We start from the raw sequence: 18,578 nt of genomic DNA on the forward strand, positions 1-18,578 counted from the left end.
CAATTATATAAATTTCGCAAAAGCCAATTGATATTTGTAAGATTCTAGAGAAATATTTATTTGTTATCTGTCTTTTCTCTCAGTAGCTGAAAGTCACGGGCTTTGCTATACTCCAATTCTCTCTCTCTCTCTCTCTCTCTCTCTCTCTCTCTCTCTCTCTCTCTCTCTCTCTCTCTCTCTCTTGTGTAGAGTCGAAGGATACGTGTGCAGCAGAACGAGTTAGCATTTGGCATATTTTCAAAGAGAAAAAAAACTGCTTTCAGTCCCCTGTTACAGAATCGTCAATAAAGAATATCAATTCGCCCCCCCTTCCTCCCTCCCCCGGCCATTCCCCCCCCCCCCCCACCCCCCCACCCGCCCCAACCACAGACCCCTTCCAGAAAGCTGTAAAAAGACCGAAGAATGCAGCCAATCGTTAAGACAGCCAACAAGAGAGAGGGAGAATACGTCGGAAATAGATGCGGATGTAATTTTTTCATCAAAATCGTTATATTTATCGCCGTGTCCTTGCGTCACCAATATGTCGATAAAACATCTCTTTTTTTTTTTTCTTTCTTTTTTTTTAAGTGCCCCGTGTTGCGTTGCGTGTCGTGAGGACGTCTGTTTGATGCTTCCTTGTGTGTGTGTGTGTGTGTAATACCTGATTGTGTATAGGTTCGCCAGGATTAGTATGACCCCGCAATCATTGTGGAGTTATGTTGATATCGCTCATATTATTTGTAGTCGATTCTTCTTTTTTTTATCCTCCTCTGAAATTTCTCGTGATATTTACTCTTAGTCGATTCTTTCTCTTCTCCTCCGGAATTTCTCGTAATATTTACTCTTAGTCGATTCTTTCTCTTCTCCTCCGGAATTTCTCGTAATATTTACTCTTAGTCGATTATTTCTCTTCTCCTCCGGAATTTCTCGTAATATTTACTCTTAGTCGATTATTTCTCTTCTCCTCCGGAATTTCTCGTAATATTTACTCTTAGTCGATTCTTTCTCTTCTCCTCCAGAATTTGCTCGTCATATTTAGTCTTGATCGACATTTTTCTATTTTCCTTAGGAATTTGACCTACAATAAATCGACGACACTGCAGGACCCTGATGGTGGAATGAAACGTTCAGATCGCCACCTGTGTTACTGCAGTGGCCCTCCGTTCTCAGATAGCTGAACATCCAAAAAGGAATTTTACCCTGTGGGCCAACAAAAACGAACAAAGATTACCTTCGATTTATTTGTTGATATAAGCTGAATTCCGTTTAATGCACAATGGTTACAGCTGAAGGTTTTCAGGTGTTCAGTAGTGATATTGTCATCGATACTTTCTGGTAAAAAAAATATCAGTTACTCTGGAATCTGCTGAAACCTTGTTGGAATTTTCCTAAGAAAGAATAAACCGTCTTAAAAATGTGGTTGTGGCGTTATTGGAATTGCCACAACAATAGTAAGAAATTACTATTGCAAATATTCAAATATCTAAGTGAAATAACTGAGTAACAGAGTCCAGTTATTCTGGAAAGTGCGGAAACCTCGCTGGAATTTTCCCGAGGATAAACAGTCGTAGAAATGTGACAGTGGCGTTATTAGAATAGCCCAGCCAGTTTTAAAAATTATTAATGAAAAATTTCAGTCATTTACACGAAACAAATTGGAACCTCTGCCACAGAATAGTATGTACAAGTAAAATAGTTAACGGAGATACTTATGATAAAAAAAAAAAAACAGGTAAATCGGCAAAAGCGAACAAAATCAAGTCACAACAGCATGGAAGGACAACATTAGTAAGGTAATGCACTTGGATAAGGATACCTTGCAGTGCTTCTGATTAAAATTGGTCCTGTATACCTGAATTGTAGCTTCCAGGTGAATTTACTGAGCACTTTAGGATCGTAAACTTCCATGTACATTCACACCATGTGTACCTGGATTGTACGCATCCGGGTATATTTACTGAACAGGTGAATTTACGCATGATGTACTATAGGATCGTATCTAGGTAAATTCACACTATGTGTACCTGGATCGTACGCATCCAGGTATATTTACTGAGCAGGTGAATTTACGCATGGTGTACTATGGGATCGTATACTTCCAGGTACATTCACATCATGTGTACCTGGATCGTACACTCCTAGAGTTCTGGGTACTATAGAATCGCATACTTCCAAGTAAATTCGTACCTCTTGTACCTGGATCGTACACTTGCAGAGTTCTGGGCGAATTTACGCATGGTGTGCTGTAGTATCGTATACTTCCAGGTACATTCACACCATATGTACCTGGATCGTAAACTTCCAGGTAAATTTACTGAATACTAGGATCGTATACGTCTAATGAAATTCATACCTTGATCGTACGCTTCGTGGTAAATTTACACATGGTGTATTGGGACGTATACTTGCAAGTAGATTCACACCCTGTGTACGTGGAGGTTAATTTACAATTAGAGTAGTAGGATCTCCTACTTCCAGGTAAATTCTCACCTTATGTACCAGGATCGTACCCTTCCAGGTGAATTGACAAACTGAGAACCATAGGATCGTATACTTCAGGTACTTTCAGGTAAATTCACACCTTGTGTACCTGGATCGTATTGGATATAGTTAAATTGACCCGTCAGTTTTTAGTAGTGAACGATCCAGGCACAACTAGGGGTAAATTCAATTATATTCAATACGATCTAGGTGAGATTTTAGCGATAATAGTGACCTTAGCCGTTGTGACGCCAGAAAATCCCCCAGTAGTTAATTAATCAATACACAGGCTTTAGTTACAGGCGTCGTTGTATTTATTTCATCGTGATTTATTATTATGAAGCAATTTATTCAATATTTTGTCATTAATATGCCTCCCTTTTTCGCATTATCAAATACTAATTTTTTTTTTCATCTTACATGCTCACCCTCAATTCTTTAGGCGGCATGTCACTGTAACACAAGGAGAGAGAGAGAGCTAGAGAGAGAGGAAGAAACAGATTACCATACATACGTACAGCAAGTGTAAATGTACTTGTATATCAATTAGTGTACTCTATAAATACATAACATACTTGCAGTAAGTGTAAATACTTATCAATTAATATACTGACGATACAAGGAGAGAGAAACTCTAGCAGAACTTACTCCTTGATCAACCACAGAGAGAGAGAGAGAGAGAGAGAGAGAGAGAGAGAGAGAGAGAGAGAGAGAGAGAGAGAAACATTATCATACATACATACAGTTAGTGGTAAATACTTATCAAATCATATAGTGATGATACAAGGAGAGAGAAACTCTCGCAGAACTTACTCCTTGATCAACCGGTATGTGTGTGTGTGTGTGTGTGTGTGAGAGAGAGAGAGAGAGAGAGAGAGAGAATGATGCAGTGTTGAGGCCCGCATGTCGTACCAGTTCATATTGTAGTCTGAGTTCATCGTGGCAATGTTCGTCTGATTATATGAAGTCGGTCATTGTGTTTGGGTGATGCAGGTAGTGGGGATGACCGGCCAGCCTCTCTGTGGGGCTGTGCTATAAGGTGATAATGAGCAGTCTTTTACAACTCTAAAGCTGTACAGAACTTATAATTAGAGGGACACACATGGACACAGACACACTCACACACAACACACACACACACACACACACATATATATATATATATATATATATATATATATATATATATATATATATATGTGTGTGTGTGTGTGTGTGTGTATTATAAGTTTATATAATAATATATATATAATAATATATATATATATATACATATATATTAAACTTATAATTAGAGGGACACACATGGACACAGGCACACACACACACACACACACACACATATATATATATAATATATATATATATATATATATATATATGTGTGTGTGTGTGTGTGCGTGATGTGTGTGTAGGGTGTACTACGTATTTATGAATTTGATCACATCACCGTGATTCATATACGTATACGCATTAAGCTACAAATGTCCTTTAATATCGACTTCGCTATACCTCAGAATTTGTAGCTTAATGCGCATATATATTTATATATAAAGTTGAAACTGGTCAAAATTTACACTCGAGTGTCTCATTTTCGTTGTGTTCAAGTTTTATATATATTATAGACATTATTATACTAATAATGTTTTTGTGTCTGTTCATTAGCTAGTGACCTCTTAGCAATCTTTGCAGACATCTTGGATACGCTTGTTCGCTACACTGCCTTGAATTCGAAGCGAAGATGAAGTGAAGAAATTCTTCCTCGCTGTTTCTTCATTTTATCTGCGTTTAGAATTCAAGGCTTTTTTTTTTTTTTTGGCGTATGCAGAAAGTAGGAAGACAACGAGAAGGTGACTGTGGTTATTACAAATGTATATTTATCTAGTAAAAGTGATCTCTCTCTCTCTCTCTCTCTCTCTCTCTCTGTCCACAAACTATATATATATATATATATATATATATATATATATATATATATATATATATGTATATGTATATATATATATATAATATATATATATATATATATAAACGCGTATATGTATATGTGTATGTGTGTGGTTGGTGGATGAGAGAGAGAGAGAGAGAGATAGAGAGAGAAAGAATAAGATATAAACTGTGCAATTTTTTATACCATTTCATAGATGATTGATATAAATGTTTGACAGTGTATTTACTTGTACTCTCTCTCTCTCTCTCCTCTCTCTCTCTCTCTCTCTCTCTCTCTCTTAGGTGTTTTGCATGCAGGCGCCCTCATTCACATTGCCTTTGTTACTCACGTCATCAAAAGATAAGATCGGAGATTTCCTTGATATGTAAATACGCTAACTGGGCTCTCCAATTTTCGACTGCAGTAAATTACGATATCCTGTGGAGGTTCCTTCTGGTTGGAATTGGGAATAGCGAGGACGCTATAGTTCACCGAGAGAGAGAGAGAGAGGACGAGAGAGAGAGAGAGAGAGAGAGAGAGAGAGAGTACCAAATAAATAGAGAGAGAGACAGTACAAGTGTATACATTGGCAAACATTTTTTGTTTCAATTATCCACAGAATACAAAGCACGAGAGTGTATAGAACAGTGCATAGTTGAAATTTCAGTCTCTCTCTCTCTCTCTCTCTCTCTCTCATACACACACACGTCCATATATATATGTATATATATATATATATATATATATATATATATATATATATGTATGTATGTATATATAGTGTGTGTGTGTAAATTAACAAATGTAAAGCAGCACTGGTGCTGTGAGTCATTTCAAGTCAGAGAGAGCCATGTCATTGTAAGGTATTGTTACATCCCCTTTTCCAAAAGGACAGATAGATAGCATGGCAAGGTATCATTGACAGCAGGAACTGAAACGCTCCGATACGCTTGACGAATGTCATTTCGACACGAACAGACCTTGACAGAAGACGCCAAGGCAGGGCTTGAAAGGATTATAGGGTGGAATAGAGAACGCCTCTCTCTCTCTCTCTCTCTCTCTCTCTCTCTCTCTCTCTCTCTCTTACTAGTTGATCAAGGGGTGAGATCTCTCCTTATATCAATACAGTACATTAATTTATATGTATTTACGTTTGCTGCACTTGAGTATGGCTGTGTTTTTTCCTGTTACGTAGGAATTCTTTGTCTGAATAGCAAAATTTTCACCTAAATAAAAAGTATATTAGAAAGATCGATTAATTAGCCGCGCAATAAAAATGCTTATTTTCCTATGAATTAGTGAATGACTGATTACTATAAACTAGAGTGATTACGAGTTTGTCTGCGCTGCCATACAGAAAGGCTTTGAAAAATACCCATGCCTTTTTATTAGCTTATTCATACGTCGTCCTAACATTTCTTTTCGACAGAAAAGAACTTTTCGGTTATAACTATGTGAATATATCAGGCATTCGCACCTGTATTTCAGACTGAGAATGCTGTGACCTCATATATATGCTATTATATATATATATATATTATATATATATATATATATATATATATATATATATATATATATATATATATATATATATATATATATATATATATTATATTAATATAGTATATATTATATATAGATATATATATATATATATATATATATATATATATATATATATATATATATAATATATATTTACACGCGTAAACCCGTAATCCTATGATTACCTCATGACTGCTTCTTCCCATAGATTTCGAGTCTATGTATGCTTTTCTTACTTTCGTTTCCCATTATTCCAGCAACCCTCTATTATTCAAGATGCAGGACTATCGCTCCTCATGGCTTCCTTGTTAGAAAAGGAACTTCAACTTCCCGTCATTTCATCCTTCCTGAAAACCCCTGAATCATTCCTGACTGAGAAAGAAGGACACATTTGGAAATCATCCTTTCGTCATGCTTCCAGACTATAGTCGACTCACATCAACTCTGCATCTGATGTCTAGGCCAGTCCCTTACGACGCTCCTGATTGGCTGTTGATAAGCCAATCACAGGGCTGGAAACTCTCAGTCTCTCTCTCGAGAGTTCATATAAGCAGGATGTAGTATGATCCACTTCTCCTGAGGGAAGACGTATCTCTCAGGAGAGGTGGGACATACATCCTGCCTATGTGAACTCTCTTGAGAGACTGAGAGTTTCCAGTCCTGTGATTGTCTTATCTACAGCCAATCAGGAGCGTCGTAAGGGACTGGTTTAGACATTAGATGCCCGGTTGATGTGAATCTACCATAGTGCTTGGCCGGTGGCTATATATTCTCATATTTAATTCAGTTCTAATAAGACATTTATCCACTAAAATAAGGGAAAATTGGGTTACCGCCTTATCTCTCTGTGATCTACAACAGCGAGGATGACTTCCGCTGTTCGCCGTTACTCAGGTTAGGCCAGGGCGTGAAAACAGTCACTTCCGGTGGTAAATATGATCGTCCAGAGTTAAACCGGAAGCAACCGGTTTCGGGAAATTTGGGTGAACCCGTGAAATAATCTGTTCGGTGAAGCTGTACTTATGTTGAACAGTATCTTCGTTATTATTATTATTATTATTATCATTATTATTATTATTATTATTATTATTATTATTATTAAAAAGAAACCCGCCAAATTGCTGTATAACGTGTTTACTTATAAGAATTTACATTATCATTTAACTATTATAAGTATACACAGTAATTTTGTGGGTTTCTTTTTCAATCTTCAGAAGAAAACTGAAAGAAGTTTTTGTTTTGTTCATCATTATTATTATTATTATTATTATTTTATTATTATTATTATTATTACTAGGAAATTCATAATCTCGTGAAGAACAATCTGTGCCATGGCACACATTATTATTATTATTAGTAGTAGTAGTAGTAGCAATAATGATTATTAATACAATAATACAGGTTTTACTGAAAATAATGGCTATTTCAGCCGTGTTTATTTTGTATAGAAGTTTCTCTATTCTTCTTATTAAAATGCCACGTGGGTGATTCAAGTACAATAATAATAATAATAATAATAATAATAATAATAATAATAATAATAATAATAATAATTATAATAATAATAATAATAATATTACTAATAATAATAATAAATATTATTATTTTATTAAAAGTAATGGCTACTTCAGCAGCGTTACACTTGTAGAGATTCTTCTCTATTTTGCGAATAGCGGCTTTTTCAGTGCTACTTAAACAGGCTTAGTAGAGCGCCTATAGAGGTCATGGTAAAATACAGGGTCAAAATAGGTGTATATATTTGAATTTTACAGATAAACTATGATACCATAGTCATCAAAGTCATTACGATTTTCTCTCTCTCTCTCTCTCTCTCTCTCTCTCTCTCTCTCTCTCTCTCTCTCTCTCTCTCTCTCTCTTTCTTTCTTAAAGCGAGCTTTCGTCTGGAGCTGCCAGACATCCTCGGGCTGGAAGCTGAGGGTGGACTGATCTTGGTGCGTTGTTGTTGTTGTTTGGAGATTAAGCCAGCCTTGTGCTGGCACGGCTCTTGCTCCTAGAGCAGCCCGTAACTGGAATATCTGTAAAGATACAAAAAACAGTGCTTTGGCGGTTAGTTTTGGAAAGGAAATAGGGTGACAGGCAGGATTGCAACCCCCTTTGAACCTTACGGTACCCATCAGTAGGAGAGAAAGTTTTTATAGCAGTGAGACTCAGCCTAGCTGAAGAGTGCTGAGTAGGAAGAAGGAAGCGAGTTTTAGTTTGAGGGAAGAAGGCGTTACCTATAAACATTTTAGGCGCAATATATAACATGGTGTAGCATCTGAAAATATTGCAATATATATCAAACCAACATTAAGCAAGTATTATAGTATATATACATGTTCATGCATACTCACACTTATACATATGCTCCCAAAGATGTTTTATGACTCCCATTGCAACCAGTGAAGTAGAGGGTTTGTGCTTTGTGTGGCTTTCATTGTTTTTTTGTTTACAAGACACTAGGAGATTCCCATGTGTCTATGGAGAAATGCCGGGTGATTCATCCTTTTACCTGGGAGGTTGGTGAGACATTAGGAGATTCCCATATGTCCCTATGTTATTTAAGATGTGTCTGGTGATCTGTGCCGGTGTCAGCTCTATTTCAGTTAGGTTTGATCTGTAAGATTGTGTCTCTGGGCAGTCTAGTAGGTAGTGTTCGAGGGCTGGATTGCCTCTCGGTCACAGTACTGACATAACCTGCCCTCATTTCCTATCATTTGCCAGGTGCAGAGGTATCCTAGCCTTAATCTGTGTGTGATGACTGAGAGTTTTCTAGTGGTTTGTTTTGTGATGTCATGCGGCGTTAGATTTGTGACATCCACATACCACTTGGACGTCCTTGACTCTTGTAGGTAGTGACGTCGTACTTCACTCTCTTCTTGGAGTTTGGCATAGCTTTTTGCCATTTCCTTTAGGTGTGTTATGGATGGTTGCACTTTTATGCTTACTGTACTGCAGCTGAGGGCACTTTTGGCAAGGAAGTCAGCTTCATCATTTCCCTGGATTCCCACATGGCTGGGTATCCAGTTTAGGTGTGACTCTCCTGCCAGCAGCTTGATGTGAATTGGCCAATGATTTTATGGCTGTTATCAGTGTCACATTTTCTTTTGGATTGGTCGCTTTGATAGCGAGTATTGCTCCTTTGGAGTCAATATGCACTGTTGTGTGTCCTTCTTTTAAATTGGAATTTTCTAAGGCTTTTAAGATTGCCATTAGTTCTGCTTGTAGTATGGAGGCATTGTTGGATAGCCTCCAGGTTCCTTTGAAGTCTTGGGCAGCCACTGCTGCTGTAGTTGCTGGAGCTTCTGTGTCAACTGAGCCATCAGTGTAATATATGTTTTCAGCTGCTGTGTTCCCGATTGCTTCTTCTTCGCTGCAGTTTTCATTTGTGCTGCTGTGCACAGTGCGTTTGTTTGCCGTAGTATTGTGAAGTTATACGGATTGGGTCTTCGACCCAGGGAGGTGGTTTTGGTATTCCTCAGGTGGACATCCTTTGTTATGTGTTTCACTGTGTCCTGCATACCCAGTTCTCTCAGTGTCTGGAGTATACTGCCCGCATAGGTTTTTGGCGGGTCTAGTTCTTCGTGCAAGTTTATACACGCTTGCATTTTGTTTTGTGTGGTCCATTTCTGTCGTTTCTGATGGTTTTGCACAGAATGGCAAATATCTTTGGCCTATCCTGTGCTTTGAGAGACTGCAGTTGTGTCTCTGCCCTCAAGAGACAAATTCTTGTCCACATTGGGGCTCCAAGTATAAGTCCTCATTGCGTTGTTTTTGGATGACTTCCAGCCTCTGCTGTTGATCCTTTCTGAGATTTGTCAGGACTGGTGCTGCGTATTCTACTTGTGCTCTGGATGTTTGTATGTAGAACCTCCTGAGCAGATGGTATGTCGCACCTTCTCGCAATGATGTGATTTTCTTTAGGGCATTAAGCCCTATTTTTGTTTTGGCTTGGAGGAGCTGTATTTGCTTCTCAGGAGATAGTGAATCTGCAATGCAGACTCCCAGATATGTGTAGCTATCCACCCAGTCTATGACGTCTCCTTTCAGTAGAAGGTTGGGTGGATTTTGATCATGTTTTATTGCCATGGCTTTTGTCTTATTTCTGTTGATTTGAGTCCCAGTTGTGTGCACTTGTCCTCAAGTTTTTGCAAGGCTTCTTGCATCTTTTGGAGCTGTCTTTGAGGGCCGGAGCTGACGATGCAAACATCGTCAGCATATATGAAGACCTCTACTCCCTGTGGTAGCTCGAGACAGGCTACATTTTCCATAAGGACATTGAATAAGAAGGGGCTTAGAATGCCCCCCTGTGGAGTGCCGTTTTCAAGAGAGTAGTATTCTGACATTCTGCTGGAACACTACTCTTGCTTCTCTGTCTTGCATGTATCCTTGTCCATGTAAGCAGGTTGCCCTTGATCCTCTTCTGACTAGGGAGGAGAGGATGGTTGCTGCATTGGCTTAATTCATATGCCTTTTCTAGATCTAAGAAGACCACTATGGATTTTTCTGCCATTTATGGCACTTAAGAGCACATCTGTAAGGCACTCATGGGTGCCTACTCCTCCCTATAGGCATAGAGCCTATGATGTAGGGGCCCTGCTTTCCATAGTAGTCTGTTATGATGACATCTCGGGAGATGGCCTCGTGATGTTTGGTGCGGGCGTGATTCTTTATAGCCCCCTCTTGGCGTGGCACGAGAGTCTCTTCGACAGTCGCATGGGTAGTCATACCTAGTAGGCGCCGCTGCATTCGCGGACTGGCATGTATATTGGTACACTACATGCGTCTGCTTCAGGGGTTCTCGTACCTGTGGAGAGGGGTTATTTTTCATAATAGATCGCGAACCCTGAAGCAGACGCATGTAGTGTACCAATATACATGCCCAGTCCCGCGAATGCAGCGGCGCCTACGTAGGTATGACTACCTGCGACTGTCGAAGAGACTCTCGTGCCACGCCCAAGAGGGGGCTATAAAGAATCACGCCGCACCAAACATCACGAGGCCATCTCCCGAGATGTCATCATAAAGAACACGAAGATCATCGGAAGAAGGCCCCTGATGCCCGTCGGTTGCGCCTGCTGGAGGCGCTACTCATCCAGCAAATAAAACCTACTCTGAATACGACTCAGGAAGAATTTCTCCTCCCTACGAGTATGAGAAGACCTGCCACCAACAATGACACCACGATCATGACAACTCTATGGATGACAACGCCCCCGAACGAGGTACTCCTGCAGCCGATGGAAATCAAAAGTAGCCGTGACGTCCCACAGCGTAGCGCAACGCCCATCAATGTTACAGCGCCGCTTGGAGGTCCAGGCGGCTGCAGGATATGCTGCAACGCAACCATCGGCCCGAAAGAAGGCTTGAGACCTGGCTCAGGCAGCCAATGAAAACAAGACTCACCGCCACCAGCCAATAGGAGACAAGCATGGGCAGACCCCCTGCTGTCAACACATATATAAGGAGGACGGACACCGCACCAAGATCAGTCCACCCTCAGCTTCCCAGCCCGAGGATGTCTGGCAGCTCCAGACGAAAGCTCGCTTTAAGAAAGAGAGAGAGAGAGAGAGAGAGAGAGAGAGAAAATCGTTAATGACTTTGATGTGACTATGGTATCATAGTTTATCTGTAAAATTCAATATATACACCTATTTTGACCCTGTATTTTACCATGACCTCTATAGGCGCTCTACTAGCCTGTTTAAGTAGCACTGAAAAAGCCGCTATTCGCAAAATAGAGAAGAATCTCTACAAGTGTAACGCTGCTGAAGTAGCCATTACTTTTAATAAGTATGCTTGAGAGAGGGCTGCTTCCTAAGTACAATAATTATTATTATTATTATTATTATTATTATTATTATTATTATTATTATTTTAAGCAGTGGTAATAGTAGTCTATTGGTTGCTATTTACGCTAGTAACACGACGACATTATTAACAGTAATAAAGGAAATGAAAAGGCCCCCCCGAACTATTGTCATTTTTTTTTACCTTATTATTTTCTTCTTTTAGTCTCCTTCAGCAAGGTTAAAGGGATTGACCCCAATTGAAGGGCTATTACAGATGGGTAATGAATAACGCCGTTATTATGCCTCGGCCTCACTTCGATCTTTTGATTTAAAGGTCCGTGGGCCTTGGAACGAATTCTGACACGTTTGAGGAAGTGCCGGGAGTTAACAAGCAATTCTCTCTCTCTCTCTCTCTCTCTCTCTCTCTCTCTATATATATATATATATATATATATATAGTATATATAGATATATATATATATATACATACAATATATATGTATACTATATAAATATATATATATATATATATATATATATATATATATATAGTATATATATCATAATCAGAATTTGCTTTGCGTATTCAAAATGTCATGTAAACATAGAGTGTGAGTCTCTCTCTCTCTCTCTCTCTCTCTCTCTCTCTCTCTCCTCTCTCTCTCTCTCTGCACAGTTACGCGCACGCACACCATTAAAGTTTGCTTGACTTTTTAAAATATCAAGCAAACAGAGGGTTTGTGTGAAGGTCTCTCTCTCTCTCTCTCTCTCTCTCTCTCTCTCTCTCTCTCTCTCTCTCTTATTACTTATTATTAGGATATGCTCTGCTTGCTAAGATATATGATATACACGAGTTTGAGTGAAGGTTTCATTTCTTAGAAATGAGAAAAACGTCATACATGGCAGTTTGAATATTTCGCTCTTCATGGAACTGATCCTTGATTACATGGAAAGAATAATCATTACTGGGATTGTAAAGCGTATCTTGTGGGTCTATTTTTAACAAATAGACCTACATGAATAGGCCTGCTTATTGAATATATGTTCGTTATACGGAAAAAATTCCGTTATTTAATAAAAAATAAAAATCAGTATGGTTTTGTTTCAGTCACGGAAAAGTCAAAGTCGTTCGTATGTAGCAGAGGGAATATCGCAATTTTTTAGATGAATGTCACCCTTACGTAAGTTAAACCGATTCTTCAACGGAGAAACAGATCCACAGTTAAATATGGGTATAAATATCTATAGAAATAAATCTTAAAACAGAGAGCTTTCGGGAATATGCACGATTCTCCTTTTCAAGGGAATCTTACAGATTCTTGGAAGCTTTCTGTTTAGCTTTATTTTTAAGAATATTTTTACCCATAGATATCTGTGTATTTGTTTATCCATTTCAAGACGACATAATACCACAATAGAGTCCCACCCACTTAAACTGCCCCATTGTAAATATGTGCTAATAATTCCCCGATAAATCCCACTCAGACTCAGAAAAACGAAAGTGAGAGACAATATATCACAACATGGAATCCCGCCCACTTAAACTGACCCATGATAAACATGTGATCATAATTTCCCAATAAATCCCACTCAGACGAGGAGAAACAAAAGTGAGAAGCGCAATATATCACATCGGAATCCAGCCCAGGACTTTTTCCCGTTACGAGGCGAAAAAGCTAAAGAGACAACGCCCCCCAGGGAAAATCTCTCTCTCTCTCTCTCTCTCTCTCTCTCTCTCTCTCTCTCTCTCTCTTGCATCTTCCCCCTGCCCTCAGTAAAGCATGTCGGATGATGACGGAGATGATAAAGATAATGATTATACGTAGCGTTTAGTGGAGAACATTGTTCGTCCTCATTTTTGCCTCGTCCGCGACGGTCTTTGCATTGTTTCCACAAAAAGATAAAAAATGGAATGTAATTAGTTAAGGTAAAACGCATTTATTTTCCTGCAATCGAATGTCTTTGTGATATTGTTTTTCGATCCCCCCCCCCCCCCCCCCCCCCCTCCCACGCCTGGCTGCCTGCTGGATTTTTGCTGTGGCTGCGTAACAGCCTGGATTGGTTTTTGCCCGCTGCTATCACACCTGGATAGCAATAGATTTTGTTGCCTTGTACACCCGGGTAGGAGCCAGATTTTATCGCTTTATGCAGTTAGATTACAATCCCCGTATGCATAGGTCCCGGCAGCTCTGGGCCTCCTGTCTAAATTGTTTATTCCATTCTTAAGGTGAGTTTACACTAGGCTTCACCCCACGCTGCATGCATAAGACTCATCGCCAACTCCTCCCAAATTCTTGTTAGCCTGCCTACTGGAGTGCTCATTAGGGTGAAGTGGTATGTCGTGACTCTTGATGAGCAGTCCAGTAGGCGGGGCTAACAAGAATTTGGGAGGCGTTGGTGAAGAGTCTTACGCATGCAGCGTGGGGTGAAGCCTAGTGTAAACTCACCTTTTGATTATTCTTGCCCTAGACCTGGACTAGCCGCAGATTTTGTTGGTCTGTACAACTGGTTAAGATCTACTAGTCTGTGCACCTGCGTCCGATCTAGATTTTGTCGCATTCTCCATCATGGCTGTCAGCTAGGTTATGTCGCTTTTTATACCCGAATATTAGTAATATTTTGTTCGCTCCTTTTAACCAACCTGGAATATGAAACTAGGTTTTTTTCGCTTCTTTTCATTTTGGGTGTCCGTACCCTAGGACCGTTGGGTCGAATCTTTAATTCTATCTGGATACTAGGCAAGGAATTGTTTAGTATGTCCTGGGATCGGCTAATCTTTGCCCACTTTCGTATCTGGACATTAACTAGAAATTATCGACCTTTAACTTGGGATATCAGCCAATCTTTGTCTTTATAAATGTGCATATATTTTTTAATATATGTTATATCTAGTCTATATATATATGTGTGTGTGTGTGTGTGTGTGTGTGTGTTGTGTGGTGGTGTGGTGTGGTGTGGGAACCTTATCACACAAGACCACGTGTCCAAAACAAATAATATTTTCTGACACATCGGGATCGAACCCCGATCTCTCTCATATCTTCTATAACCCTGATGTGCATCAGAAATTTATATTTATATATACATGTATGTATGTACGTACGAATGTGTGTATGGTTATGCTACCTGAATTGATTAATTTTGTCAGTTATATACTTGAAGTCGGACTCATTACATACATAATGAAGAAAATCCCTTAAAATAACTCCGGCATGACGTGCACCAGTTACGGAAGGCAATTAATGCAATTATCCTAAAAAGACCGACTCGACGCTGTCCCAAATTCTACGTTGCAGTTCTTTTAGGAAAACCGTTGCCTAGATTATGTTGTGGTTCTTTTAGGATAAACACATAACATCCACAGCTCAGCTTCCTTTATGAAAACAAAAAGAAAAGAAACCAAAAGGTTATCCTCTCTCTCTCTCTCTCTCCTCTCCTCCTCTTCTCGGTCTCGTCCTCATCATCTCTCTCTCTGAGAAAATGAAAACTGAAAAATAAATAGATAAATAAATAAAATCTGTCTGTGATTTTGAGTTCAATTCAAAATACCGACTCTCCTTGCCAGAGCTCAAGCTTCTACTATATAAACAATTATTCAAATTCATCCATTTTTTGAACTGTTTTGTTTTTGTGCCGAAACATAGTAAACAGACCTGCCCGTTCTTCTTGCTGGCGTAGGCAACTAACTTGAAACTGAACTCCTGGAGGTGAGGTGAATATTGTGAGTTACCTTATTCATAACAGTCCTTCCATATCCCTGTGTTGTTAACTATTCCCTCCTGATGGCTCTAGAGCAAGAAGGGCGTCAGATTGATGTTAATTGCCATGTGCGTGAGTTCGTTGACCTGCCATGAGAGGTTGTATGGTAGTCTCTCTCTCTCTCTCATTCTCTCGATTCTCTTCTCTTCTCTTCTCGTCTCTCTCTCTGTCAACCATGTTAAAGATTTGGTATTCTTCGCTGATATATACGTATACATATTTATGTATACAGTATATGTACATATATATATATACGTGTTTTATATGTATACATATGTACAAATACTGTGTAAAAATATAAATTACATACATATTTTATATTCGTAAAGTACATGCGCATATAATAATATATATTATAATATATATCTATTATATATGAATATATATATAATTAATCTATAGTATATATATATTCTATGTATATATATATATATATTTTTGTATTATTGTTATATATATTAGTATAATATATATAAATTTCTATATAAGTATATATCTATGTATATATATAACGTATATATAAGGTTTCTTATACCATATCATATATTATTATCTCGACAAATCAGGAAATTCTCTCTCTCTCTCTCTCTCTCTCTCTCTCTCTCTCTCTCTCTCTCTCATCTCTCTCAAAGCGTACTTTCTATATTCAGCTACCAACGTGCTTCAACACGGATGTTTTCTTTCAATATGAATAACTCACTAACCCTATGCGAGACTGAGTGATCGAACGACCAGCCCTCTGGTTTCAGACGCAGGTGATGTCACTGGATCCCCCCCCCCCCCCCCCCCCACCCCCCCCCCCCCCCCCCCCCCCCCCACCCACGACGGTCATGTCATTAACGCGATCGCACTGAAAAGGTTGTCTATTCGGGTGGGTGAATCATCATATCATCATTGATGGCAATGTAAAGTGGTAGAATACTTGTGAATTTGTGAGTATCACGGAGAGAAAGAGAGAGAGAGGTGTATATATACGTGTATATATATGTGTGTGTGCATACATATATATGTATATATATATATATATATTATTATATATAATGTGTGTTTGTATGTATATACCGTATGTGTGTTTAGATTTATATACTATATATACCTGTATATGTACACATATACAAATGTGCACACACACACATATATATATGTGTTTTATATATATATATATATATATATATATATATATATATATATATATGTGTGTGTGTGTGTGTGTGTGTGTGTGTGTGTGGTGTGTGTGCGTGCGCGTGTGCGTGTGTGTTTGTGTGTGAAGTTTTTTGTGTATATATATATATCTATATATAGTATATATAATATATATATATATATATATGTTAGCTACCAGGGGAAGCATGATTAAGTTAACTGTCCGGATGGCAATCATAATTTCAGTAATAATTTAAATAATCTAGTTAGAAATAACTGGTAAAACTGCCTTACCCTAATGAGCATTAAAAGGTTTAGAATCTCTGGTAATGGAATCATCTCTTCCTTGGCCCATACCTAACTTCTACATGAAAATCCATTAGAATCCCTTCATAGGTTTTTTAAATATAGAGCAAACCATATCCTTTGTTTGTTTGTTTTTTTTTGTTTTTTTGCATGGTGTTTTTACGTTGCATGGAAACAGCGGTTATTCAGCAACGTGATCAACGGCTTTACGTGACTTCTGAATCACGTCGAGAGTGAACTTCTCTGTCAAACAATATCCTGGGCCGATCACTTCTCAAAATCTAAATGATTCTTCCTTGTCCCATATACCAAATCTCTACAAAATTTCAGCCGAATCTATCTTTTAACTTTTTGTGATATCTTTTGGATAAAAAAAAGTACAATCTGAACATGTGAATTCACCGTACAGAATTATCATATTTATATAAGTCTCTTGCACTCTGTTCTCCGAAGACTGCAGACACATGTGAGTTCACTGTAGTGTAGTACTATCATATTATACATTTCTTGTACTCTGTTCTCAGAAGACTACAGACTCATTTAAATTCACTGTACTGCATAGTCATATTTATAAAAGTACTAAGAAATCACAAAAGTAAGCACGTGGTTTTGAGTGGTTGGGTGATCTAGACGAATATTGTTTCTGTTTGTAATGGTCTTATTTTACATATTTTTTCTCTCTCTTTCTCTCTTCATTTTGCTTTTGTGAGTGCTTTCTTGCTCACTAGTTTTAAGTTCTGTAATACTTTGTACCCCGAAGATGTGTTAAATACACGAAAGTACTTGGCACTCTGTCTTTTCTTTTTTTAAATTTTCCCAGTAGCCTCAGCTAATGGATTTAAAAGTGCATCGTTCGCATTTCTCAAAATAACTTTACTTTTGCTTTCTTTCCAGTTCTCTGCAACCAGCCAGATGCGAGCGTAATTAATCATTCAGCCTTTGAATTATGAGGTAAGGTCACGTGACGTCAGTGACACGGAATGGTGTGTTTGTGTGTGTGTGTCTGTGTGTCTGTGTCTGTAAGCCATTGAGACACCGAACAACCAGCGTAGTATGTGCGAGCAGCTGTGTGCATTTTGGTAGTGAATAAAGTTGGTATTTCTCTATATTTAGTTTTCTGTTTGTTGTTTATAATGTGATCTTAAATATGTAAATAATTATTGACATAAGCCACAGTATCTTTTGACATTGCATTCACTAAACCTTTGGAATAACTTTTATCCGTTAAGGGAGTTATAATTGATCATGGCAAATAGTCACCTTAACATTATATATGATAAATGTATCTGCCCTATTAGGATTCGAACTTGGTCATTCTGGAATCCCGTACAGAACAGATGACTTTATCAGTTTTAATTCCCCTTTAGGATTTAAGTTATTCGTAGGCTTTAGTGATTTCGATATTAATCGATATTTGTGGCTTGATTTTTAGGAATATTAGAAATTTCATGATTGTAGCACAAGTTTGCATCCTGCCTCCTTAGGAGTCCACCACTTTTACCATCTGCGCTGTTTCTAGGATCACACTCTTTTGCTTGAGTCCTGGAGCTACTTCGGCCTCTAGTTTTTCCAGATTCCGTTTCAAGGATCTTGGGATCGTGCCTAGTGTTCCTATGATTATGGGTACAATTTCTACTGGC

General features: G+C 38.4%; 1 protein-coding gene across 6 annotated transcripts in view; it reads left to right on the plus strand.

The window, feature by feature from the left end:
- The window catches only part of LOC135217118 (uncharacterized), a 163,177-nt gene that overhangs the window by 112,825 nt on the left and 31,774 nt on the right, over window positions 1–18,578 (plus strand). For 5 of the 6 annotated variants that reach the window (XM_064252821.1, XM_064252823.1, XM_064252820.1 and 2 more), the window contains exon 2: window positions 17,833–17,889. The exons of the other annotated variant lie outside the window; for it this stretch is intronic. In XM_064252821.1, the coding sequence (XP_064108891.1) occupies window positions 17,885–17,889 (5 nt within the window). In that variant the 5' untranslated portion in view covers window positions 17,833–17,884. The remainder of the gene's footprint in view (window positions 1–17,832; window positions 17,890–18,578) is intronic. 6 annotated transcript variants of the gene reach the window in all.

Source organism: Macrobrachium nipponense, chromosome 7, assembly GCF_015104395.2.
Source record: "Macrobrachium nipponense isolate FS-2020 chromosome 7, ASM1510439v2, whole genome shotgun sequence".
Lineage (NCBI taxonomy): Eukaryota > Metazoa > Arthropoda > Malacostraca > Decapoda > Palaemonidae > Macrobrachium > Macrobrachium nipponense.